General features: G+C 42.0%; 1 protein-coding gene across 4 annotated transcripts in view; it reads left to right on the top strand.

Annotated features, from left to right (window-relative positions):
• Positions 1–27,213, top strand: part of ELMO1 (engulfment and cell motility 1) — a 544,813-nt gene that overhangs the window by 507,097 nt on the left and 10,503 nt on the right. For all 4 annotated transcript variants that reach the window (XM_019509059.1, XM_019509060.1, XM_019509058.1 and 1 more), the window contains 4 exons: positions 1,642–1,754; positions 13,650–13,757; positions 17,643–17,725; positions 26,462–26,539. In XM_019509059.1, coding sequence (XP_019364604.1) covers positions 1,642–1,754; positions 13,650–13,757; positions 17,643–17,725; positions 26,462–26,539 — 382 coding nt within the window. The remainder of the gene's footprint in view (positions 1–1,641; positions 1,755–13,649; positions 13,758–17,642; positions 17,726–26,461; positions 26,540–27,213) is intronic.

Genomic DNA, 27,213 nt, shown 5'->3' with positions numbered 1-27,213 from the left:
AGAGGTGTAGGGGGACCCCACTGTGCTTGGCCTGTGAAAATGGCTGCTGGCCCTGTGATCTGCATGGAAAATCGGCTGGCAGCCACTACAGCCCTTAGTTACGATGGGCATTTAAACACATACCTTTGTCTGCTCCGACATGCCAGAAGTTGAATCTGCAGATTAACTGAGTCTGTGAACCATGCAAGCTGATGCGCTTGGCACTGCATTGCATGCATTTGTATAAACAGCGAAATGCACATCAGCGTGCAGAAAATGGTGGCAGTGCACTTTTGAATTAAAACACCTTTGATGTGTTTTAGTTCAAAAGTGTGCCACCACCACTTTCTCAGCACTAGTGTGTATTTCGCCATTTATACAAATGCGCATGCTGCAGTACCAGGTGCTTTTAATAGTGTCCAGCGCTGCAGGGCATGCATATGTCCAAATGCCCTTGACATGTCTAATTAAGGCTACAATCTTTATTCAAAAACCTTGCAAATATTTCCATGTAGGTTTTTATAAATGAAGAATGTGGCGGTTGAGCCACTAAATGAACATCCAGTGTTTTCCAATGGAATTTTGCTTTACCTCGGAAATAGCACTGCTTCTATGTCTATGAGTGTTGATCACTAGGAAATACTTCCAGGCAGAATGATTTTGGTATTACGTATTGACACAGCAATCTAAAATTATGGGCCTGACACGCTTCATATTTTATAGACCCTCTACACTTTCAGTTGCATGTTAATCTTACTAGATTTGCTGCCACGTTGATGTTTAAACCTGTCCTTTACATATTCTTACTGAATCTAAGTGAGGGTATAACTGATGAATTCAGACACCTGTGAATCCTCATGGTAGCATATAAAACCAACTTTCAATGCTAGATGCATGTATTTTCTGCCTGGTGCTTGAAACATTGAGCCCATTTGTCAAGACCAGGATGAAGGAAATGCATTAATTTGATAGTGTATACAGCAATATAATTTCTTAATATACTATGGGTTTGTGTGTCCCTGTGCACTAGACAGTTTGGATGCCTGGCAAGTTTCAAAGCTTTAGGAATTTTCCCACAAAAACCATGCAGTAGTAAATTGTAGAGTGATACAGAAATAAAAGTAATCAAATGACATCAGCTGTTACTTCATCCGAGCTAACATTAGAAATGCTGGTTCTGAGTATGTTTGGCACTATCTGTTTTCACTTCTACTAACTAATGATGATATGGTGCATCTGCAGAGAACATTGCATCCCAAGATATCAATCAACCAACTAGGCTTCATAATACTCTTTTTAAGAAGTAGCTCTTATTTGCCTCACGGTGCCTTTTGCAGGTACAGTAATAAGTGGTATTTCATGGATGAACTAAGACACAAATAGGTTACCTTAAGCCATTTACCAACTTAGTAGCAAAAGGGGACAGAACATAGGAATCCTGACTACCATTCGGTGCTCTATTTGTGAGTCAGATTTCGCTCCCTAAAATGGCTCATTTCTAGAGCAAGACTGCATGACTCCTCCTCTCTTTGGACCTTCCCAGAAATGAGATGGCTGGAAATGAAATGTCTCAGGAATATCTCTGAGTGAAAAGAAAGTGGTACATAAATAAATCTAATAAGTGTGTGGTTTTTCTTCCCCTTCCCTTCCCCTGCTTCCCAGGGAGCTAAAAGAGAAGATTCAGCCTGAAATCTTGGAGCTGATCAAGCAGCAACGTCTTAATCGACTTGTTGAGGGCACCTGCTTTAGGAAACTAAATAGTCGACGGCGACAAGGTAAAGCTCAAGGCTGAAGAGTCTGGCATTTTTTTGTTTCTTACTTCACCTTTAGCTAAGGAGCTCTTCTGCTGTTGTCAGGTTGACGTTTCTCCACATATAAAGTGAACGATGAAGAGCTTTATTTGAGGGGGCTTTTAAAAAATTTCTAATAATTAAATTCTTCCTTGGGTACTGTTTATGTCAGTGGGTTTTTTGGAATATTCCTCCCGAGCACCTTGTGGAATAAGTCTAATCAAATTAGGTCTTTTGTTTAAAGAAGATCTCAAATAGCTGCTTTCCATCAAGAACTAAATACCTTGATTGCTTCCTTGGTCTTCAAGCTTCTTGCTGATGACAGGGTCAAAATCTCTGGTCACTGAAATTGCCTATGGATAGCATGCGACTCTCATGATATTCAGAACCTTAATGCCACAGACATTTGGGCACATTTTAAAAAGAATTGCTTTTAAATTATGCTACTAATTATTTATATACCTCATCACAGACTCATCACTTCTTAATTGTGGTGAGCGCAACTCACCACATCTATCCAGTCACTACACATCCTTAATCTTCTTCTTTTATTATCATTCATATTATCAAGTTTAAATATTTCATAAGCTAGCAGATTTTAAAAAGTCCTTAAATCCATAACTTGTGTGCCTGGGGGTGAATACTAAATGGACATAGGAGAACTTTCTTCACAATTATGTGGATCATTGCTCATTTTTGGATTGTACAGCTTACTTCACCAAACCATTTTCTTTCTAATCCTTTTCCTCCTAAGAGTAGAATCTTTCCAATCCAGGAACAAAATGCAGCAAACCTGGATCTAAAATGTATCCTCACAGTCCCTGTTTTGATGAGATTCTAATGTCTATCCTTTTATTTTTTCTGTAACTGCAATATAAATTACAATTAGGGTAAGGACTCAGAGATAAATATTTGAGAATTAGGTATTGATGAGAAAAGCAGATTTCTCTGCATGAGAATGATCCCTACAATGCTCTCTGCCTAGCTGATATACAATGCACTTTTCTTAACTACAATTTGAAGATATTTTTGATAATTCCAGGTTTTTAAATTGTTCTGTTATAGTGGAAGGCAACCTTTTTGCCAGACCTGCCACAAATTAGCCCTGTAACCTCCCTGTGTGCCCCTCCGATCCCCTTCCCTTACCCAATCTGCTACTCTGCTTCCTGTTTTATCTGCAGATGTGTCCTGCCTTATCTCTCCCTGATCTGAATGTCACACACAGAGACTGCCCATGCCACTTGTGGCACATGTGCTTTAGGTTGACCACCCCTGTTCTGTAATAAAGCTGGCCACTGCAGTTTACCAAAATGGCATTGCAGTCCAGTATGATTTTTTGTAGAGATGTCACAGAGGTCATAGAAATCATAGAAATTAAGGGCTGGAAGGTTCCTTGAAAGATCGTAGAGTCCAACCTCTCCTGCTCTGGGCAGGAATGCTGCTGAGATCAAACGATCTCAACGAAGTGTCTGTCCAGTCTCCTTTTGTGCACTTCCAAGGTTGGTGACTGCACCACCTGCTTGGGAAGTCTATTCCAGATTCTGGTCACCCTTAGATGTCTAGCCACCAGTATCTGGGGGAACGTTTTTCACCAGAGCGCCCCAAGAGATGACAAGGTCAAATGATTATAAACTCCTGCAAGACCATTTCAGGCTGGACATAAGGAAGAATTTCTTTACTGCCCGAGCCCCCAAGGTCTGGAATAGCCTGCCATCGGAGGTGGTTCAAGCACCTACATTGAACACCTTCAAGAGCAAATTGGATGCTTATCTTGCTGGGATCCTATGACTCCAGCTGACCTCCTGCCCTTCAGGCAGGGGGCTGAACTCGATGATCTTCCAAGGTCCCTTCCAGCCCTAATGTCTGTGACATCTGTGACATATGTTCTCTGCAGCAGTATGTTCTGCACAGTAGGAGAGTAGCTAAAAGGATTGCCAAACCAAAGCAAAACCTATAATCAGGGCTCAGTTTTACTAAGTCAAACTTAATTCCTACAGTAGTGTAAATCTGGACTTCATTTTATTTGACCCATTAATACTCTGGAAGGGAACAAGGCTTGGATAAAACATTCTTGTTAGGGTAAATCTCCAAGGGAAGGTAACCTATATCTTTTTTTTTAAAGTACTGTCAGTTCAAGCAATCGGGATCCTTAGCTGAAGTAAATTGGTGTTAGTGCCTTCGCTTTAAGAGGTTAAAAGATCTGGCCCATCGTCAGAAAGTGGCCCAGGGACTGTGGGCCCCCAAGGCTGTATGCTTTGCATGGGCAGGTGAATACTCCACCACCCCACTGCACTGCATGTGTAGAGCAGCCCCCCACTCCCTGCCTCACCTGGAACTTCCTGGAGGCTCCCCCATGGCATCGCACCACACAACTGCTCTAGGCTGCCAATGCTTCTGGCACTGCAGCTGCACCATGCCACCCTGCCCCTTGCCATGGGCTGGGTCAGGCAGCAACGGTCAGGGGAGGGGCAGAGAGCCCAAGACCCCAGATGCTGCTTCAGACAGAGCAGTTGGAGCAGCAGCAGCCAAGTGTGAGCCTGGGGGCAGTAGCAGCTGTGCAGGAGCCTAGGGGCCATATGTTAACTCCTTTCAGCCTACATGCAGCCTGTGGGATGCCAACTAAACAGCCCTGTTGTAAGTTAACATTTAACATGATGATTAACAGTAATAGACCTGGAACAATAATAGAGAAACTATAACAAGAGGATAGGACCAGGATTACCACAGTAAGGTTATGTGACTGCTTTGGATTATAAGGCATGCATCTTGATTTACCTCTTTTTTCATTATATTTTTCTGAGGAAACCCTAGGGCAACGGCTCCCAAACTCTGACAGATTGTACACCATCAATCTAAAACAATAGAACCTTAAGTATCCCCCGCAAATTTTTCAGTTCAGTCTTAAATATCACCAGCAGGTTGTCTGCGTACCACTGGTAGTACGTGTACCACAGATTGGGAACCTCTGCCCTGGGGCAAATATTCCAAATCTGCAGAATGTGTAAAGGGGAATCTTCACATGGCCTGCACAGGCAAAATTGAAATAATCAGATTGACTATTTAAAAAATAACTAACTGGTATTGCCCGGTGACAAAGACTCTAGAACATCAGTTCCCAATCTGTTGTATGCGTACCGCCAGTGGTATGCAGACAGTCTGTCAGTGGTATACATTAGCTGATTTATTATAATTACTTTATGGCTAGGGACAGACATTACACATAAACCAGTTTAAGTGATCAGAAACTGGTTTAAACCTGTAACAGAGCAGATGTTCAGTGCACATAAACCACTTTGAAAATGGCTGAAACTGGTTTGAGATAAACCTGGTTGAATGTAGTATCAGACTTAACTGATTTGGCTCAAACTGGTTTATGCAATGTCTGTCCTAGACCTCTGGCTGGTTTAAGATTCATCAGAGTCCCCCAGCATCCCAGCATGCTCTCTGGCTGGATGGGGCTCTCTGTTCTACAGCAGGGCTGGGCCGTCCCCTCTGCTGCCTTACTGGAGATCAGCAGTCTCTGCAGGCATCTGTCCGGCTTCTGCTCTCCTCCCCTCCCCACTCTGTGATAAGCAGGCATTCCCCCATCCCTTACAGACAGCTCAGCATTAGTTAGCCAACCACGTGCTGGCTACAGTCCGTGCTGTGGGAGATGACAGAGGGAGACAGGCTTTTTGGAGCTAATTAACAGGTAGCTTAGTGTCCTTCCTTGGAAATGCTGTTTAAGAGCTGTTTGCTTTCCCCCTCCCCCTCACCACTCTCTGCTAAGCAGGAATTCCCCACTCCCCTCTGCCTTGCTGAGGAGGTGTCTGTATATTAGCTAGCAGACCACATGCTGGGTCTGTGCTGAATCAACAGTCTTAATGGGATGAGAAACACTGAGATAAGGGTGATAAACACAGTTATCAGCCCCTCCCAACCCCGGCTTGCTTGCCTGTCAGTTTGTTTCAGGTAGCATACAGAAGCAGGGAGGGAGAGTGAAAAACTCTGTATCATCAACAGATGCATGTGCTGCACACACCTCCTTGCCTCTGATAGCTGGCAACACTCCTGCACCTTGAGTAGCGAGTGGGGAAAAGCCTGGGACAGCAGGCAAGCTGGGGGTTTACACCCCTCCCTAATCAGAGCCCTGCTGGAGCCTGGCCATGCCCCCCTCAGCTCAGCTCTGCAAGGGCAGGGATGGCTGCTCTAGCATGTTCTGGTTTCCAGCCTGAGCCACTGCAGGCATGTGCCTGAATTTCCTCAGTCCAGAGGGATTGTCTGTATGGTTGGAAACTTGTTCAGCCTAGCCAGGTTAGACTAACCTACAAAGACTGAATCAATTCAGGCTCAAGTTTTTTGAATGTCTGTCCCTAGCCTGTATGACATTAATCTGTTGATGGTACTTAATGTTAAATTGAAATATTTGCTCGTGGTACTTACAGTTGTATTGTTCTAAACTGGTGGTGTGCAACCTGTCAAAGTTTGGGAACCACTGCTCTAGAACAAAATTCCATTATGAACATTTCCTGAATATGTGGTAGGATGCATGGTTAGTCAGAGTAGGGGTAAACGATTGCTTTAAGAAAAAATGAGTAAAGGTCTTTCCAAGCTTTTCAAACTTGGAGCACTGAATCTTTATCATATTTGGTTGCAAAGCCTCCAAGCCAAGTCACGTCTCTCTGAGGCGGTCTTGAAGCTGAGTTTGGGTCAACTGTAGCAAATCACTGCTTCTTATCAGCTTGAAGATGGAATTATCATATCAGCATGATTGTACTACAGCAATAATTTTTTGATGGTTACCCTAGCAGTATTTTTCATGTGTTTGGTTATTTAAAGAAAAATAAATCACCTGTTCAAAAACCTCCAGAGAGCACAAGGCCTTTTTCCTGCTGTCTCCTACAAAGGCATCTCTTCATTTGTATCCTTATCTTATTAGAACAGAAAAATACACTGTGGCCATAGTTTTGTTAAACTGGTGACTGTCAATTGACAGGTAGCCTGCTCAGTTCTAAAGGAAAGCGTTAGAGCAAAGATCCATGAAGTGTTTTACTAATCAAAACTGTTATTTCCAGTGGAGCCAAGTACAGTAAAAGCTCTGTTATCTAGCATCCCCCAGGAATGGAGGATGCCTGATAACAAAATATGCTGGTTAATTGAGTGACCCGAACAGGCGTCCTTGCCTGTTTGAGCCACTGCTTCTCCCACCGCATCCGGGGTGTTGCTGCCCCTCCCGCGGGCCCTGCAGGACAGCAAGGCGGGCCCTGCATAGCCTGTTATGCCCCCATGCTATGGGGACTCGGCAGCGCAGGCTGCTTTGCCCTGGGCCACGGGGGCTCAGAGAAACCAGAAGTGCCATGGTGGGCACTTCCAGTTTCACTTTACCTTACAAGCTGGCATGCCGGTTAATAAAGCGTGCCGGCTTGTAAGGTGCCAGTTAATGGAACTTTTACTGTAGTAGGTAAACCTGCCTCTGCCAGACAGTTTTATTGAGCATAATAGATATATCACTACCGTCATACAAAACATCTGTGGTTTATGTTGCTGGGTGCATCCTTTTGAAAGAAATGCTGTTTTATCTTTATAAAGATTACAGAGAAATGATGTGTGATTAAAATGAGAAACTAGGTGCTAAAGCCATAGACAAGGTCTCTTGGGTAGTAATTTTTGCAAGAGGAAGGAAACCTGGTTACATACCCTTCAAATTAACACCACAATTGTAGCATGTATTTTCAAGGTGACTTGAAAAAAGGAATATAAAACACACATATTTCTTAAACTTTTCATTATGTCCTAAATGTACCATCTAACCCAGGCAAGAGGTGAATTAGCCCACCAACTGAGAAAATATTCTGTTTCTTTCTAGTTTCTGCAGTGTTTCCTTTTCTACATGGGTCTGCTCCATGATCTTTTTTTTAAGAAACAGACAAAAGTAGTGATGTGTGTAGCTCAGCGGCAAGCAAAATAGAGCCCATGGGCTGGATCCGGCCTGCCAGGCCATTCTGTCTGGCCCACGGGGCCCCTAAGAAAAATTAGAAAAGTAATATTTATCTGCTTCTGGCTGCCTATCAAAAATGACAGGAGACAGGGGCAGTAGGACCCAGGGGGAGCCGGTGGCAGACAGCAGCAAGACCAGCCTGCCTGCCCCTGCCCCCTCAATCCCAGCTGGAAGCCTCTGCCTAGCAGGGGCTGCTGGAGGCTTCTGGCCTGGGACTGTTCCTGCCTCCCTGCACCAAGGGAAATACAGATAAGAACAAGGAGGTGGGGGGGGACAGGGAAGAATCATGAGCAATCGCCCCAGTCCTCCTGAGGTCCCAGCCCTGCAGCTGGGAGCCATGTGGTACCAGCTAGTGGGTGGGGAAATGACTGTGGCAAGCAGGAGCAAGGGGCAGCAAGCAGGTATGCAGAGCACAGCAACAGCTGGGCAGGAACATGGGCCAAAACTCAGTAAAGTGGACCTCTGCCCAAAATAATTACCGACCCCTGGTGTAGCTTGTGAAAGGGGAATTGGTTGAGCTAATTCTGCCTAACAGTTGAGTATGGTTAGGCTCTTCCATTTGCAATGGGGAGGGGTTAGGGACCAGTTCCCCTCCTAGTCCTAACCATGTAATACTCCTGTGGCAACTGCAGCAATTGCTTCAATGGAAAAATAATGCTACGAGGGGTCCAATACTTGTTGTGATCCTTCCCCATCATCCACCCCAAGGTATGATGTGAAGCAGGGGTTGCCAACTTGTGGTTTAACATATACCAGCAGTTTTCAGTTGCAGGCTTATGTGAATGGCCATCAGTATATGGACCATCAACAAAATCTCTGTGAACACCAGTGGATCACAGTTTGAGCTGCTCTTTTAGTTGAATTACAGCCAACTTTTTATTTTCCTCTCACTAAGCTTTAACAATGTGACAAGATGCTATTTAGTTAACAGGCTCTTGCAGCTCTTGTTTGAAGATGTAAACAATTTGCATAGCATCTTTTGAAGTTGAAAATTAGAGAATGTAATGTTAGTCTTTTTCTCTAGTAATTTGGTTTAATAAAACCAGCCACCCTGTACTTGGAAGTGGGGTGGGTGTTTAATTTATGGGATTTCAGGGAAATGTAGAGCTAGCGGGTCCATTTTCCACTAGTGACAAATTACTGTCACCCAGTGACAGCAAATTTGCCCAGAACTGAATCAGAGAGATGGTTGGAGGTCCAGAGCAAGTCAATGCAAATCTAATATAGGTGGGGCCAAATGAGCAAGAGGTTCTATCAGTGCTGAATAGGGCCTGTGGGAAATGCACTGGCAGAGTATAAACTCAGTGAAGCGACTTTTGCCCCACCCTGGCAGACTGCCCAGTGGATAAGTGCTCGCTCTTCCACAATGAGTTGATTTAGCAAATGGAGCTACAGATTTTACCCACTGGTACCCCCAGAAGTGACTCGGGTCCAGAATATGGTTGGAATAATGAAACAAAAAGTGCAAGTGGAAAATAAATTGATTTACTTTTTCCAATTTACAGATCTAGAAAGGAACAGTGCAGAAGAGAACTGGGCGTCTGGTGATCTGTTTCTTAAATTGCTTTGGACAAATGATGTTGCTCTTGCTGTCTTTCAGTTTGCCAACTGTAAAAAAAGATAAAATAAAAGTTATCCTACTTCATTGACAAACTAACTTCACTGAAGCATTAAAACTCTCTGTGATCCTCAGAAAGATGGGAACTGTAGTATTGTCTATGGAGCTGTAATCCTAATAATCAAGCTAGAATCCATAACACCAGTACTTGAGTCTTCGTGAGTAAAACAGACTTAAGAACTGCCTAGGTTTTAAAAACCTAGTGACTGAGACTTCAGTTAAATCATGAGCCCGCTTTGCCACTCAGTTCTGTTTCTAATTTTAACAAGATATCCTCCTAGAAACCACTCATTGCATAAAAGAGATAAGATCAAGATATGTATGATGTCAAATACAAAAAATACTCTATTACCCAGAGACATCCAGCATCTCGGGGGGGCGGGGTCCTGAACTATGGAGCATTTCTTCCAGAAGAAATCAAGCTGGTTAGCAGTTAACAGTTTTCCTGGGCAAAACACAAGCCACCATTTATCGAGGTGACCATTCACCCAGAAAATGGATTTTTCCAGTTACATGCACACACCTACAAGTTCATGAGATGGGTTTCCATTTCTGGAATTCCTCTCCAGATTTTTAAATTCCAGTATATGCTATGGAATCAATTTAACAGGCTCAAGGTGCCTTCTGAGCTAGGATTTCCTAGTTTAAAACCACCTCTTCTTAACACTGATATAAAAGAATAAGACCTTGTACTCGCATTTTCTTTCTGATTGTTTGTAGGAATTTATGGTTGGAAGCAGAAATTGCATTGTTGACATCATAAACTTTCTTGTACCCATAGACATCATTTCCTCCTTTTTATGTTTAGCTCTGCTTGGACTGGTTATGGCTTTAGCTATGCTGTTAGTTTATCACTTCTTGCATAAAAATATGTATGAATCAAAACATTTGGAAAACCTGTGTAGTAAAAATAGCAGCACTCACCAGCTCTGCTTCACAGCAGCTCCTATAAAACAGCAGACATGTGGGTTATTACCTCTATATAGGATACGTGCATTAGCAGAGTCTCAAGCTGAAACCCAAATAGCTGTGGATGTGATGGTGTGTGGCAGGATCCAAAAAGAAAACTGTGTGTGTTTTTTTCATTACTAATGTACTGATTGCCCTTGTCTCAGCTTGGACATTCAACAGTTACAGCTGACAAGAGCTCATTAGTTTCATTTGCAGGTTTCAATTAAAAGAATTCCCCTTGACAGCAAAATTTTGTTATGATGGCAGCTATTAGTGAGACTGCTGAAGAGTTATACTGGGCATGCTATGAACTGCAGCCTATGGTTATTAGTTCTTTAATTATCCTTGTGATATTGGGAATTGTTTTAAAAGGCTCTACAAGCCTTCTGAGCTGTAAAGGAGTGAGGACTTGCACTCTTTTCCTCTGTTTTTGAAAGGGTTCACAGCTAAAAGGTTATCAAAACACTCTAGTCTTGAAGTGCATTACAAATCTGATCCATTTTAGTTTTTTACTAACTTCAGCATACAGTCTGATTTTCCTCAGTGTTTCATAGTAATTGTCTTCCACGACACCATCCACTTACTCATTGCCCTAAGGTCTTGAGATGACAGTAAAGCCAAGCTAAGTTTTATTAGGAAGAATGGGTTTTCTTTAATGATAAGACATTGCAAGTTATGTTCCTTCGTACTGTCCAAAATTAATAAGCTGTCTCCTAAATATCCTGCTAAAGATAATATCTTGCTACTGCATTTAATAGGAACTCGGAGTTATACCACTACTGGAAAGGGACATTTTTAGCATACATTTTTAAGCATTGGAGTGCCAAGGAGTTAATTATGTGAGATCTTTCATATGAGTCCATACAAACTAAGGGTGAAGTCTTTTCTATTATTAAGTCTCTCTGACATTCTTGTAAGTATAGAGACTCCTGGTTTCCTAAAATTCCCATGTCTGTAGTGATGTGCAACACTGTGCTGGCCTATATTCCAGGGATGGCTGTATTTCAGTGTCACATACGAGCATAGGAACTTAAGTGCTATACTGCGTCAGATCAGTGGTCCATCTAGCCTAGTGGCAGAAGTGGAGAGCATTAAACTGGATAGATCTAGAGTGATCTGTCCTCTGTCCATTACCCTATCCATTCATTACTCTATCCATTACCCTCCCTTGCATCTGCCTTTATTTAGAGAAGCCAGGGGAAATATCTCCAAGCATTCTGTTCAACACCAATTAATAGATCTATCATCCATAAAGTAGTCCCTTTTTTAACCCACCTATGCCATCTGCCTCTACTACCTCCTGTGGCAATGAAATCCACACGTTAAACTAAATATTGTGTAAAAAAGTACTTTCTCATGTTAGTTTTAAACCTGTTTCCTACTAATTTCAGTGGGTGCCCTGAAATGTATGCAGGTAGCACAAGATTCTAGTCTCAGGCATCCCAGAATAAATTCTTTCATGTCGGGATTCCTCCCAATTTGCGTTTGCATAACAGATCAGAATTCCCCTTCGTTGCTCCTGAGGAGCTTTGCGATCCTTTAGTAGAAAGTATTACATAAAATTCCAAGATATTTCTAGTTGTTTTTCAAGTCTCTCTGTACATTTCTGAGCCACATTCTTTAGAAAGAATATAGCTAAAAGTGGAAAGTACATTGACAGTTTAAAGATACCATTATGTCAGATCACATCTGTCTATCAAGCAATTTTTATATTCTATCAAGAGGTGGCTAGCCATGCTAGTCTGAAATCAGGCAGCAGGTAGGGCAGGGTGCTACTTTAGAGGCATATAAATGCTGTTGTTAGGGCTTTAGAGGATGCTTGGAAACGTTAAACTTGTAAAGCCAACATGCTAGTGTGGTACAGCAGGGCTGTGCCTATGCTAGTCTTATCCTCTCAGATTTCCCACCAGTGATAGAAACAATAGAAGCACTAATGTAGACAAGCCACTAAGCAGCCCATTGGTATTTTAACTGCCATTTCATCTAGCCCTGCTTAGAGCGTTAGGAGAGTTATAGTACAGCTGTAGCAAAATTGTGTTTCTGACAACTTAACGTTATGTGGCCTATGTATTAAGCAGACATGCTTTGGCAAGAAGAGTAGCACAGTGTTTATCGTTTCAGAAATGAAATTGGCAAGCAGTGACCTTGCATGCTAGCTAGTGTTGTAGCCTAACTCGTCAAAGCAAATGTTGTTAGTGGTAGCAGTTCTTGACAAATATTGTTAAGGGGAATAATAAATAGAGAACTGAAAGGTGGAAAGAGAACTAAATACACTTGGGTTGCTAGTAAGAGCTAAATAGGAATGCAATATGCATACATTTGGGGACATGCATAATATGGATCTATTACGGTTCTCAACTATTTTGGACTCAGAAAACACCAGCTCTTAGCTTTAACTTGTGTTTTGACTACAGGAAACTAGAGCAAATCTTCTGTTGCTAAGAGCTCAGAAAGACCACAACTAATCAGAATGTCTTTGAAACTATGGATTCCTATTTGAAATCTTTGGGTTTGTCTTGTGAATTATGTGTAGGTGTTTGCACACCTAACAGTGCTAGAGCAGCACCCTTAAAAGGATCTCCTGGCAAGGTGTGCTGGCACCCTGGTTGAGAATCAGTGATCTGTAGGCTAAGGCAGTACAGGTTGTAGTTATTAAATTCATAGGATATTTATTATTGTTTATATACTGTTACCCCTGTAAAAGGTACACAGTGCTTCATAAGGCATATAAAAAGGCTAGGACCACAGTTGTCAAACTTGCCTATTTTTTTTCAGGTGTCTCACTTTGAGTGTCCCAACTGAGACATCTTAAAGAGGCATGCTCAGTTAGATGATCAGAACTTTCAGAGGATCAGGCCCATAAAGTTGTCTCAGGTTAGCCATCAACACTTACCTTTGAAAACCTTAGCCCAGGGCTCTGCCTGGAAGAGTTTATTATGTAACTCAAGGCGTAGAATCATAGGTCGAAAGGACCTCAGGGATCTTCTAGTCCAACTTTCTTGTACAGTTTCAGGTTTGCTATTCCTAAACCTAGGATGACAGACAGATGCCTACCCAGCCTCATTTTGAAGGGCATTCTTGTTTAATATTTGTGTTCCTCCTAATGGGTGAATGAAAATAGGAAACGGTTTTAGACTCGAAAGACTCATTTTCATCACGTGAACAATTGAGAGCCTTTTCCTTTTCCAGCACAACACACGCACTTTCTCTTTCTAACCATTTTACAGTATTTGTTCTTGGCAGCTATAGCATTTGAATAGATTTATCTCTTATAGTATCAATAATTATAACAAGTACAGATGGTAACCTTATGTGTAATGTGTTTTATTAACAGACAAATTCTGGTATTGTCGACTATCACCAAATCACAAAGTCTTGCACTATGGAGATTTGGAAGAAAGTCCCCAAGGAGAAGTCCCGCATGATTCTTTGCAGGATAAATGTAAGTCATTTAAACATACTGCCTTATCTTTGTGAACTTTGAAGTTATTTCTGTCATTTACTTTTAAGATGATGCAAGAGGAATACCTCTATTGAGAGACTTAGTTTACTATGTCTCTGGTGGTTAACATATATCTTAACATGAGCATTTGAGCATTCTCAGCAGGTACTTAGTTCCATGTAGTCAATAAAGAATCTGTCAAAATGCAGCAATGGTGGATCTTACAAATTGCCTGGTTTTTTTTTAATGCTCCCCTTTCCAGGAGGAGGGAACATTTCCAGACCTGACTCTAAACAGGTCCTGTTGATCTGAATCCTCCTGTTTGTAAAATCCAAGATGAATAGCCAGATCTTGGCATTGTGAATGCAAGCTGACCTAATACTCCTGAGACTGTTCTGTGATGTACCCACCTAACCCCTGAATCAGAGTGAGAAATGTGATTTAAAGCTTGCCTTCTTTTCTGTTTCCATTATGCCCACACCATCTCCACAGTTCACAGTGATAAATGACCTCAATCTAGTCAAATTTTGGTGATATCAGTTGAATTGCAAGTTCATTTGATTATAAGTGAGCACAATTTTGAGCCATAGGGCTCCTATACACATGCAGAGAGGCTGTTCCAACACACTGTAAGTTCAATCAGTTGAGTCTGTTGGAACACAGTAATTACCGTGCTCCAGCAGACTCTGGTGTCATGTGCATCAGTGTACCTGTGCTGAAAAATGTGTTGGGTCGCTTTAAATTAAGCTTGTTCAATGATCTTTAGTTCAAAGGGCCCCACATCCATTTTTTCGCACAAGGATGCTGATTCACATGACAATCCAGGCATTTTAAATTAAAATTTAACTAATTAAAGCATGTGTTTTTCCCCACCACCACCACCTCCCAAAGCATGTCTATAAATGCCCATAGTTTTTCAGCCTGGATCCAGTTTCCCCGAAATGGGTAATGATCAGTTTCTGATTTTTTTAGCTCAGGCCACTGCCTAGTTATGAATTTTAATTCTGGTTTTTAATTTGGTACAATGAGAATTTCGGCACGTTTGTCAGTAGTTTCCTGAATTGAGACCTCTGCTTCTGTTAAGGAACTGTTGATCTTTCTGGGAAAGTGAATATGTCCCTTATTTTTTACATTCCTATTTTTGAGAATGTTCTTTGAAAAGGACAGTTAACTTCATACTGACTTCATTCAATTTTTAGAGTTGATTTGATTACCTTTAAGAAACTGAGCAACAAGGAGACACCATCCACAGAACCAACTGTAGAGAAGGAGCTGCCATCTAATAAAGTAATTTGAGGAAGATGTGGCATTAAGTAGCTTTCTGGTGCGAAGTAACCATGCTTACAGGCTTCCTGTGCATCTTCAAACAGATCATTTAATCCAGGGGTATGGAAAATATGGCTCCTGGAGGGACTGAGAATTCAGGGGTGTGGCCTGCTGCTGAAGTCCCCATGTCAGCAGCTACTAGACAAACAACAGCTGCATTAATCCTTTCAGCTCTGTGAGCTGGTACCCTTCCTGCCTCTGCCACTATTGATCTGCCACTAGAAATGGGTCCAGATCATGGTCCAGATCTATCCCGGGGGGCGGGAAATTTGATACTACTCTTTGTCATTCAGTTTCCCATCCCTGAATTAAGGACACTAATGCTTTCAACCCTGCTGTGGTATATTGGCCATGTAGTCATTAATGGTTACGAGGCCATGATGAGTGCCTGTAGCACCAGCGCTTGGATCAGAAATAATTTTCCTCGTGTACTTTTCATTAGTAATAAATATCATTGTTGGCATTATTTTATTAGTTGCATCTATATGCAAACCAGACAAGTTTATTATTCTTCTTTAGTGAAGTCAGGGAACAGTTTTTCAGGTGTCTAATTTCTCCAGTCTGAGAGAAGTAACTTAATGATTCAAACCTTTTAATGTATGAATAAAATAATTCAAATGCAGAACAAGCATTTGGAATAACAAATGTAAGCTGTCTTTTTCCCTCGCTGCTGTTCCTCATAACCTTTCTGAGTATTCCCTGGTGCTGGGCCAGGTGAGGGAACAGACCTAACTAGAGCCCCATAACAGTAGCAGTTTGTAGTCAGATTTCCCTTATTCTCAGTGCTTTACAGAATAGCCTCAAGGATGTTTCAGGCCCTTACTGCAGTCCTTTGTTGGAATCTAGGACAGTGTTTCTTATTGCTACCTTGGCATTGAGAGAAGTGATTTGTTTGCATCACAGCTGGAAAAAAGTTACATTAGCTTTGGAATGAAAGATGAGGCATTGAATCCCACACGTGAACACTCTGTGACCAGACCCTCACCTTTAATGCTGATCAAGTGAAGTAGATATGGACACAATCTGAAGAAGGGCCACTCATTCCTTGAGTGCCCTTTTGGACTTAGGTCCTGTGGTCAGTCTTGTTTCCTATGTAAGGAGTTAGTTGAATGGAACGGGAGGATCTTTCAACAGATAAATAGAGCCTACTTATAAGGTGTTACCATTCTGAACATATCATAATGAACCTGTTTTGTGAGCAGGAGAGACAAGGGGAGTTGGCTATAGTCCAGTACAGACTTTGCTTTTGCTATTGATTTTAAGCAGAAGGTGTTCAGATACTGCAATGATGGTCAAAATGTCAACAGGTTTACTTACATATAAAACACATTCAAAAGTTTCATAGTCATTGAGAAGTAGGACTGGAAATGACCTGCAGACCTCATCTAGTCCAACCCCCTGCCTGAGGCAGGATCATCCCTATCCAAACTATCCTATACAAATCCACTGTCTAACCTCTTAGCAAAACCACACAGTCAACCCTGACACAATACAAGACTCAAATACACTAACCTGCCACAAGTAAAGCATGGAGGGCAACATTCTGCTTCTGTAAAGGGCGTTAATATATGCTCAAGAGATCCCAAGAAGGGGGCCATGCTCCCCATTACAGAGGAAGGCAAAAACCCCTACAGCTTGTACCAATCTGATCCATGTTGCCTTTTCAACTACACTGCTGTGAGTGATGCAACAGGTTGTTGTCCTGATTTATGAAATGCATAACATGTACCATGGTGCTGAGCCCAGTGCCATAAAAGATATATTTCTCTACTGCAGACTTTACATAACTATTTTAAATAATCAACTAAAAACAGATTTAGATATTATTATCCTGTTCCATATGATGCTTTTCCAGTCACAAGATAATTCATTTATAGATTGTTGAAGCTTCCTCTCACTCCCTGACCATATTATATTCTAAAGTAGATAGATTTATAATTACTGCTGGAAAATTGACTTCCAGTTGAAGCAAGATACATTTATCCTGTGTTCCAGTGACCTCGTCAATTTTGCTTTCATGGTGATTGTGATAAGTGAAACTTTTAAGAACTTTTTAAAAATGAGTTTGGTTTTTAAAAAATGTTGTTTTTAAGCGTATTTATTTTAAGCTTCACACTGGTTCTATATCCAAACCCCCAAGAATGATTGAGTAGCCACTTTTGACAAAATTGTAAAACAGCATGAAAACGTACTGTATAAATTAATATATACTACTGGTTGTATAGATTCACTGGTGTAAATAAAGGCTACCCAGACAGACGCATACACATATATAATACCTATTAAGTGTATTTTCATGAAAAGCTCAACAGGAAACAGGATGCAGAATCCTTGGTCACATTTTCTTTTGAAAATATAAACTTAATGGGTTTTGTCAAGGTCTGTGATGTCTATTTCAGTTGCTTTGCTTACTGTTTCCTTTCTCAGAGCAGGCTCTGGAAATGGCAAAAGGGGTGGCATTTTTGACACATTAGCTTTGCCTCTTGTTTGGCGCATCTTGTTTGACACCAGGACATTCGCACCTTTCACTTGCACTCATTTTCTGTCTTTTTAATGCAGTGCCTGTGGCAGATATAAAAGCAGTTGTGACAGGAAAGGACTGTCCTCACATGAAGGAGAAGGGAGCTCTTAAACAAAACAAGGTTTGTTTTTCAAATTATTATAATTGTTCATTTTGCAGAATGCAAACACTATGAACTTGGCCTTTGCTGAAATAAAACAGCTATTTCTCCTTTCCAGAATACACACATACAATCTCTTTCTTTCTCTCTGTTTTCACCATTTGAATTAATTCATGTGAATTCAGTCATTTGAATTAAATGATTAGACAAGCATTCCCGAATGGGCTCAACCCTGCATTTAACTTCATAACATCTGTGGATTATGATAATTATAGATAAGCTTAAAACATACTAAGATGGTCTTCAGTAGTATGGCTCCTGGATGTTATCCATATTTGAACGGGTTGCATAGATTGCAAAAGAGTAAAAATATCTAGGCTAGGGACAGAAATTACAAATAAACTAATTTAAGTGATCAGAAACTGGTTTAAACCTGTAATAGAACAGAAGTTCAGTGCACATAAACCATTTTTAAAATGGCTGAAACTGGTTTAAGATAAACCTGGTTGAATGTAGTATCAGACTTAACTGATTTGGGTCAAACCAGTTTATGGAACTTCTATCCCAGACCCCTTCCTGCTTCAAGTTAAATCAGAGGCCCCCAGCATCCCAGCATGCTTTGCAGCCTTGGGATATGCTGTGTGCCTAAACAGAGCAGGGTTGGCCCTGTCTCTTTGCTCTCTAGTCGGAGCAGTGAGGGCTGGCTGACAAGGAGGTGGGGGTGGGAAACCCAGCTGGCACAGCCTAGTCTGCCTCTCAGGGGCAGAACAGGCCCTGCCAGACTTTTCTCCACTGGTGAGGAGGGGGCAGGTGAATGGACCAACAGCTCAGGGAGAGGGTTGGGGATTAAACTCCCCTGTCTCCCTTCTCCCCACGGACATGGGGACCCCAGCCAGGGTCTGCCTGGCTTTTCCCTCTGCTGGCTGCTCACATGGCAGGGGTCATGGCCAGAGCCAGGCCAGCCCATGGAAGAGAGGGGAGACACGGGAATTTAATCCCCCTCCTTGCCCCCCTCCCCCTTCACCTGAGGCACTCCCCTGGTTGGTGTCTGGTCATGCCCCACCCTTGGGGACAACCCTGGCAAGGGCTGCTTCCCCCTTCCCCCTCCAGACACACCCCAGCTGGGGTCCCTGTGGGCAATTTGGTTCAGTCTGCGCAGGTTAGACTAACCTGCAAAGATTGAATCAATTCAGGCTCAGGCTTTTTGAATGTCTGTGCTTAGCCCTATTAACTGAACATTGTCTTCGCTAGATGATATAGTTTTGTTGACCGTTCTTGCCAGTGATTCAGTGTTTGTGGCACTCTAATCACACAGCAAAATTTCAGTAAAGTGCAGCTGCTAGTGATTTCTGACTGAGCTGTTCAGGAAAACACAGAAGGGTAGAGAGCAGAAATTTAAGGATTTGAATGATCATTATATCTCTCAATAGTGTTCCAGATAGGAGTGAGATCCAAATTAGGTTTAGGGTATCTTTCTGAGTTTAGATTCAAATGTCCAACCCAGGATTGAGGTCCCTTGATGCCAGAATCTGGCCAACTCCTTCCTGTGACAATTTGCCTCCAAATTAAAGGAAGCTGGAGAAGATGGATGTGACAAAATCCTTCCATCTTTAGTAGTGGAAAATCTCCTGCTAATAGAAGCACACTCATGAGATTTATATCAACTCATGCTGCACCTAAACTTGAATGGAGACAAGAATCATGTCTTTTGCATCTCAGCCGTGGGGCTTAGAGAGGGTGGGACTGAGCATGCCTCAACCATCCAAGTCCACTGGAAGTTCACCCATGATATTGCTTCAGGCTTGTCTCTGTCACCTTCTCTCATACCTAGTGAAGACTCAGGGCTTAAGTGAAGGCATTGGGACAAGTCCAGAGCAGTCTTGCAGGCGAACTTCTGGTTTTGGAGCCCATCAGCAGACTCAGGTGGGCAGGATTTTGAGCAAGGTGTGCTCAGTCCCATTCTTCCTAAGATGTGGTATTACAAGCTCTGGGACGTGTATTGTTTGAATTCTGTCCTGAGCAGTAGTGTAACTAAGGGGTGGGGTGATAGGGGCAATTGTATTCTGGGCATTGACTTGGTGGAGGGTGTGGAAAGAGTGCAAAAAAAAGTGGGTGCTGCTAGCAGCCATGTGTTTATGAGTGTGTCACTGCTTCCACTTTGCCCTGGGCACCCAATGTATCCCACCCTCTAAGACCCACTCCTGGAATGCAGAAGACTTGACCCTGGTCTCTACTCAAGTTTAGGTGCAGCATGAGTTGACAGAAATCTTATGAGTGTGCCTCTGTTAGCAGGAGATTTCCACTTCTGGTCCTGAAACTACCCCCAGGGAAGAGGATTCAGATCTGGGGATTTGAATCAGAATCTATGATTCCCTAAAACTGGCAAGATTCTGTAGTTTTGGTTTGGGTCCAACCCTAGCTTCACTGTCTAAACCTTCTAGAGCATATGCTATTAAAAAGAGGATTTCTATACCTCGTTAATTTTGAAAACATAATGTGTTTGTTTAATGTGTATAAAAGTGCAGGACTTAATCATCTTCTGCCTAAAGCTGTACATAATGCAGATAGGTGCTGTGAAAGCTTAACATAACCACTGCAGTAGTGCTCTGTCAGATCATTCCCCACTCTAGCTTTTTTGCTACCATTGGAAGGAGATGTTACATGTGAAACTGTCTCCTTAGTGGGTGAGCCTCACATACTACAGAGTGACGGAAATATGGATGCACAGACCCTATAAAAACATTTGCATCTATTTTCTCTGTGTAGAACTTGTATCAAATGTATCTGGCTCATAGGAAAGTAGTAATTGTGACACAGTTTCCCTGTCTTTGCTTTCAGTATAGAATATTCCTGGATGAAAATGAAAAAATCTAACCCAAGCAGGGATGGATGGGCAGGTGTGGGGGGGCAAGGTGGGAGAGGGGAACAAATAGGAATATCTTTCTTGTTAGTTTTTGGAATCATACGCATGCACACAACTCCTGCCTATTGTTGAAACATTTGGCTGCAGCAACTATATCATGTGGATGAAGTATTTTTAATGTTTATTTATCTTGGTATTCATTTGTCCAAAAAAAAGAGTGTGAAGGGAGAGGGAGGGAAAAAGGGAGAAGAAAAATAAATAAATGAAGGGAAGCAGTGGGTGGCAGTGATGGAAATATGTCATGCCTATGAAGCAGCAATGTCTAGATACAATTTAATGCTAAATAACAGCCCTACAGATTTGCATGTCCTTAGCTGTCAGCGTTGCCCCATTTTCTAGGGAAAAATTGCTTTGGACTGGCAAAAAACCTGCTGGCTGAGGATGTGCAGTTAAGGGATTGATAAGTAGCATAATTACATCCACAGCTGAAACATTCAATTTTTGATACAGACAATAGCAATTATTATTTTTGTCACTACTCCAGTTCTGTTGGTGATTTTTTTTTTCCCCCTAGTCCTTATTTTCTGTCCTATGATTCACAGAATTTGGGAAGTTAGTTATCATGTAAAGCAGGCTCTCTTATTAAAGAATATGTAATATTTGCAGCTCCTTAATGGTCACTAGAGAATATTACAGGGCTGCTTGATAAATATTGAATTAATTTATTCATGAAAATAACGTGCATCTGTAATATCTGGATGCGTTACATCAGCATCTTGCAAAATCTGTGTTGTTTCGACTCACAAAATCATGCTGGTTCCTGAAGGTTCACAACTGGAGAGAATTTTCAATAGGACATTTTCATACCTTTGTTCTCTTTGATATAAGTACCAAGCACCTTAATGTTTATTCATTGGCAGAAAAGAAATTGAATGATAGACTGTCACTGTTATGACCAGGGACTGAATTGGCAGAATATTCTTAATGGTTGCTTTATCATTTCTTCATTTGCCAGCACATGGCTTTTACTCTTCTAGTGAGATCATTTAGAAATATATAAGAGCAAATCTGAATTGGAATCTGATGCAGTACAAAGCTTGAATACTTTGATAGGACTAGACCTGAATCCACTGTCATTCATTCTTGCTTGTATTTTAAATTTGGTTTGATATTTTTATGTCCTCCTGTTAGGATCTTTTATGTCTCTTATATTAATATATTATATGCAAATAAATTGTGTTTGATTTAAAAGCTTTTAAAGCAAAGAAGGATGAGATAAATATTCAGATAAAACATTTTCTTCTAGCCACAGGCATTTCTTTAGTCCAGGGTAACCCAGCTTACCTTCCAGTCACTGACTTGTCAGGTCTAAGTCACGGTGCACTCCTGTCAAACAGAAAGCATTCTACTTCCTTCTCTGTTCTTCAGAAATTTCTGTTTCTTTTCACTGGCCCTTGGTTACAAGGTCCTGAGAGCTGAGAGGACTGAGAAGAGTGGCAAAGCCCTCCCCCACTCCTCACACAGGGGACTCCAATGTAAGGAGCGGGTGGGGAGCAGTGGCAGCTATTCCTCCCCTTCCTTGTCCTCCCCGTCTATGGGAGTAATAGGAGCGGATAACCCCTGTGCCTGCTTCATACCTGGGGTGACCCCAATCTGGACAAGGCATGGGTGCCTTTCTTCACCACTCAACTCCTCCTGAGACTGGGAGAGGCAAGTAGCAGCTGCTCCCCCTGCCTTCTCCATACCAGAGTTACCCTGGTCTTGGGAAGGTGTAGGCAACATTTCCCCATGGAGTCAAATGGTGGGAAGTATACAAGCATTCATTCTCCCAGGAGAAATGAATCCAGGGAATGATCTCTACCATATCAGACGTGGATTATCCCCCCTGGAACCAAAGTTCTTGTTCCTAGAGAAACGGTGTGAATACCTGTACTTTCATGGTTTCTACTGCAAGCGCTATGATTCTCCCACTAGAAATGTATCCTGTACATGGCCAATGAGGGAAAGCAAAGGTAGGAAGTAAAAGGTTTAGAAGTGGTGAGTGAGTGAAGAGTGGGAAGGAACAAAAAACAGAGCTGGAAGTAGGGAGGACTGAGAGAGAAAGGATCTGGGAACAAGAGAAGTTGGATTGGAAAGATGAACTATGAGAGAGAATGAGAACTGGGCCTTCACAAGGAGGTAGAGAGGGAAAGACAGTTAATGGAGAAAACATAAATTCGAAAGTAAAAATCCATCTCGAAGGAGAAGAGGCAAAAATGGCAAACAGCAGAAAAATGACAGAAGGGGGCAATAATAGAGCAAGTAGATGTGAGATATAGCAGTGAATCTAAGGCATGTTTTGGAAGAACGCAAGTGATAGCTGGGTATGGCAGTGAACTGAGAGGAAGGGATATAACAAACTCTTGAGGGCAAAGAGGGCTGATGCACAAAAGTTCTGATGGACACTAAGCAGGTGTCCAGGGGAACCCACCTTACCAGGCAGGATTGCTGTTGGAAACCTGCCTCTTTTTCTGTCAGCCCACATACCTGGTCCTCCTCATGGAAGGCTATTAGGGAGACTGGGCTGCTATGGTTTCTCATTATCTTGGGCTCCCAAGACTTCCTGGCTCTCAGCAGCCCACCTAGTGGGATGGTGGGAAGACAGGTCCTTCCTACAGGCTTTCAGATCCTTGCCCAAGATAGGAAGTCAGGTCTCCCTGGGAGACTTGTTCCTGGTTCCCTTGGTTGTTCATCTCCTTCAGTTCCCTTTGGAATGAAACAAAATTGGACAAACACCTAACTGGGGTCATCTGACCCCAGCACTCTTTCCTGCCCAGGGCAGGGGGCAGACTCCATAATCTAATAGGTCCTTTATGACCCTAAAATCTGTGAAATCTATGAAAATCTCAAGCCCTCAGAATTTTCCATGGAGCATGGAAATACGTTAATTTCCAACTTGATAGGATATGTTTTTGATCTTCACAGAATTCAGTAGCTTTCTGGTACAGGACTTAGTGGGGGTAGGGGGGCAGGATGGAGAGCTGAAAGGACACATTTAGTTTTCATCATCTCAGTTTCATGACTTGGCATTTTCTGATGTCAGTAATTTATAACACGCTAAGAGGAGATAATGCCAGGTTTGTGTGGGTAGAGGTAAATTTGGTTCTCTAATGGAAGACATTAGTCTTAATTAAGGTACAGTTAAGAAATAGGCCTAAAACAAAAAATAAGAGCATGAGCTATAAGTAGCTTGACATCTGAATGCACCAGAGGAGCTGCTGCTTCCCCTGGGAGTTAGCACAGGAGCTGCTTTGATCTGTTCTAGAGCACAGCAAATTTGAAAGGATAACCACACCTAAGGAGATCAAGTATGTTTGTTATGTGATACTGAAGTTTCAGATAATTCAGGAAGTATAATTTAAGGTGTTTGATCCAGAACCTGGTCTTATTTACACTCGAGACCAGTCTAGAGACCTCCAGATAGTGAAGTCAACATAGTAGCTCCTGATATGTCTGCTCCAGCCAACACAAACTTGCCATTATTCCATTTTTACTCCTCGGTGTAGTAAATGTAGAAAGCAGTGCTCTTTCAGCTGCTAGTAGCGTAGTGACTAGGGCCAGATGTTTCTGTCTTACCTCCTCCTTCAGGAGAATGAATAAAGAAAATCCATGTAATGGGACCACTGGCCAAGAACAACGAGGTAAGAAAAACAGGGCTTGTCTGCACAGTAGAGTAGTTTTGAATACACTTGAGTGCAGTGGCACAAATACCTCCCATAACCAGTTCATTTTTCACTGACTTTTGTTTTACTAACTCAGAGCAGATGTTTATAATTATTAAAAGTTCATTGGACATGTACAGTAACTGTTGAATATGTAAACCACATTTATTTCTTAGCCTGAATATAAGGATACACACCACAGTGCCTTCGATAACAGTGTGGTCACTGTTAGTAAATACTATGTATATTTGCACATGCAATTTACTGTAGAGTAAACTAATTAGCTCTGCAGTAAAGCATCATAGTCTACACATGCACCAGTATTAAGGCGCGGTAAATTAACTCTGCCGTAAGATCATACTGTCCATGTCAGTATGATGGGGGCTGTCCTCGACATATGGTGGGGTCATTTACTGTGCTGAAATGCATACATAGATGATGACAGAGGGTGGCTGGGTTAGCTAAAGTCTGGGGGCTGCCCACCAGCTAGCCACCCAGCTCTGTAGGTGCTGCACCCTTGTGCCCCAGCCAGTCCCTCCACTACCCGAGGCCACCACCTGGAGCCCTGGCCAGCCCAAGGCTGTTCCACCCTTGCTCCAAGTGCTGCTGTGCTGGGTGCATGTGTAGATGTCATGCCCAGGAGTAGTGTACTCCAGTAGTGTACTCCAGAGTTCATTGTGTCTCCTTAATTTTACTTGTTGATGCACCCGCTGATATATATCTACATCAGTGGTTCTCAGCTTTTTAGACCTGAGGCACCCCTGGAAAATTCCAGCTCCTAGTTTTCACTCTTTTTTTTGCTTACAGAGACATAGCAGACAAGTTTTTCTCTTGCAAAGAACTCAGAAGGACCACAACTATGGATTTCTGTTTGAAATCACTGCGTTTATCTTGTGAATCATGATTGTAAATCTAATGGTGCTAACATTGTGTGACATCGTGCAGCACCCTTGAAAGGATGTCAAGGTGCCCCAGGGTGCCATGGTACCCTACTTGAGAATCACTGATCTACATAGATTGGAATTTTCAGTGGAAAACTGCCTATTGATTTTCAGTGTAAGCAGGATGCCTAACTTACTTCCTTACACTTGTTTGAGGAAAGAAAATCGGTCATCTTTCTCCCCACTCCAGACTTATTTGAAATTTGCAAAACTAAGTACAGCAAACAAATCTCTCAGGCTCACGCAGCTACAACCATCACATTTTCTAATAGGAGGAACCAATGTTTTTATTTGTAGCACTGTCTGATATCTAGAATCCTTTGAAACTGAGAACATTAAGAAGTATCACTGTTTATTAAATTATTAATATATCTTTATTTTTTACAATAATTATTAGTCACTAATTATTTGTCCGGTTTTGTTGAATGGTGAGGGACATTATGGATGAAGATGTAGTCAACATTGGAAGGAGTTAAATAAGGCAAAGGAGAGAAAAACTTAGTCTAGAGCACAGGCAGTGGGGGAAACAGAAGATGGAATGTAAGCACAGATAAAATTAGGGAGGGCTTTGGAGGAGCCCCAAAATGTCTAGGCAACTCAAGAGCTAACATATGTTGCAGCACCTTGTAATGGCCCTCTAAAAGGCACCACTGTCATACCTCCTTAAGCAACATGCCTTCTACCCTGTCGGGGGTGATCTCAAAGAAGGGAGTGCCACTTTTGTGCTCCTGGAGAATTCACCCAATGCTTGCTAGTTCTTTGCTCAATGGCCAAAATAGCAAAGGCATCATGAGAATGGATAATTTAGTAATCCCAACAGTAAAGGTGGCACAGATGCCACAAGATACAAACTAGCCTTATCATGGAGCCAAAATGCTTTAAGATTTTGGTGCCTTAGGACTCAGTTTTAGCCATGGGAGGGCTCAGATTTGAACTCAAATACTAGCCTAATCCAGACTCCAAGACTGTCACTACTAGTCATTTTCAATGTATCCTGCTGCTCTCACTGCTATTGCATCTGCATTATGTCTGCTGTTGCCCAATCTGTTATCCATTGCCTAAATCTGGAACCATTGCAATGCTGGCTAGGAATGAAGGGTGCCAAGGGAGCAGCATTCCTTCCTGGTGGATACTACAAAGCATTTCAGTTTTCTTTGGCACTGTTGGTAGAGAGAGAGGAAGGCTAAAATATGAACATGTGACTTTCTTTAATGGAATTTTAACCTGTGTTTCTGTGTGACTATTGTTCCAGGAGGTGCTCGAGCTTGCTTTCTCTATATTGTATGACTCAAATGGCCAATTGAATTTCATTGCTCCTGACAAGCATGAGGTAAGCCATAGACCAAATACGGGGAAATGAAAGTGAGGTTACTTCCTCTATAAACACTGCAAGCATTTCTGGGGTAGAGGCCATGTAAGTCATGATACAAAAGAAGATTTTCTCTCCCCACCCCCACCCTTTTCTCCTTGTATTGGAGAAGCAGTTGCTCACTCAGAACTCCTTCTCCTCCTTTCCTAGAGAAACAAGAGCTCCTTTTCCATAAATACTGAAGGGCAATTAATTCCCACAAATGGACACAGAGTAAAAATTTTCTCTGGTATATTTAAAATTATCCCCTACAAGATTTCAAAATAATCAAGTTAAAATTTAGTAGGACCTTCCTGGCCTATACTGTGGAAATGCTTAAATAGTGAAAAGGCTTCATCAGCTGAACTATACTCCTATACCATCAGGAGAGTTTGTAGCACCCATGTACAAAAATCACATTTATGGTTTTTTATTCTTCTGGCTGTCATATCTCCCTCTTTGCCATTCAAAATTGTTAAATATGCATCTGGTACACAGTATTATAAATTATTTTCTACTTGGACCCTCACATTGGTTTTGTGTGCAGTGGGGTCAACCTCTAAGAGACAGTGAAAATAAGCCTTGTGCAAATAAAAAAGTGAAACAAAGCAGCCACCCCTCTTCTCTTCCCTTCTCCACCTTACTTCTCCCCCTCC

The sequence above is a fragment of the Gavialis gangeticus genome, unplaced genomic scaffold, assembly GCF_001723915.1.
Source record: "Gavialis gangeticus isolate Ggan-Ray unplaced genomic scaffold, GavGan_comp1, whole genome shotgun sequence".
Taxonomy (NCBI): Eukaryota; Metazoa; Chordata; order Crocodylia; family Gavialidae; genus Gavialis; species Gavialis gangeticus.
This window is presented reverse-complemented; position numbering and strand designations above follow the sequence as displayed.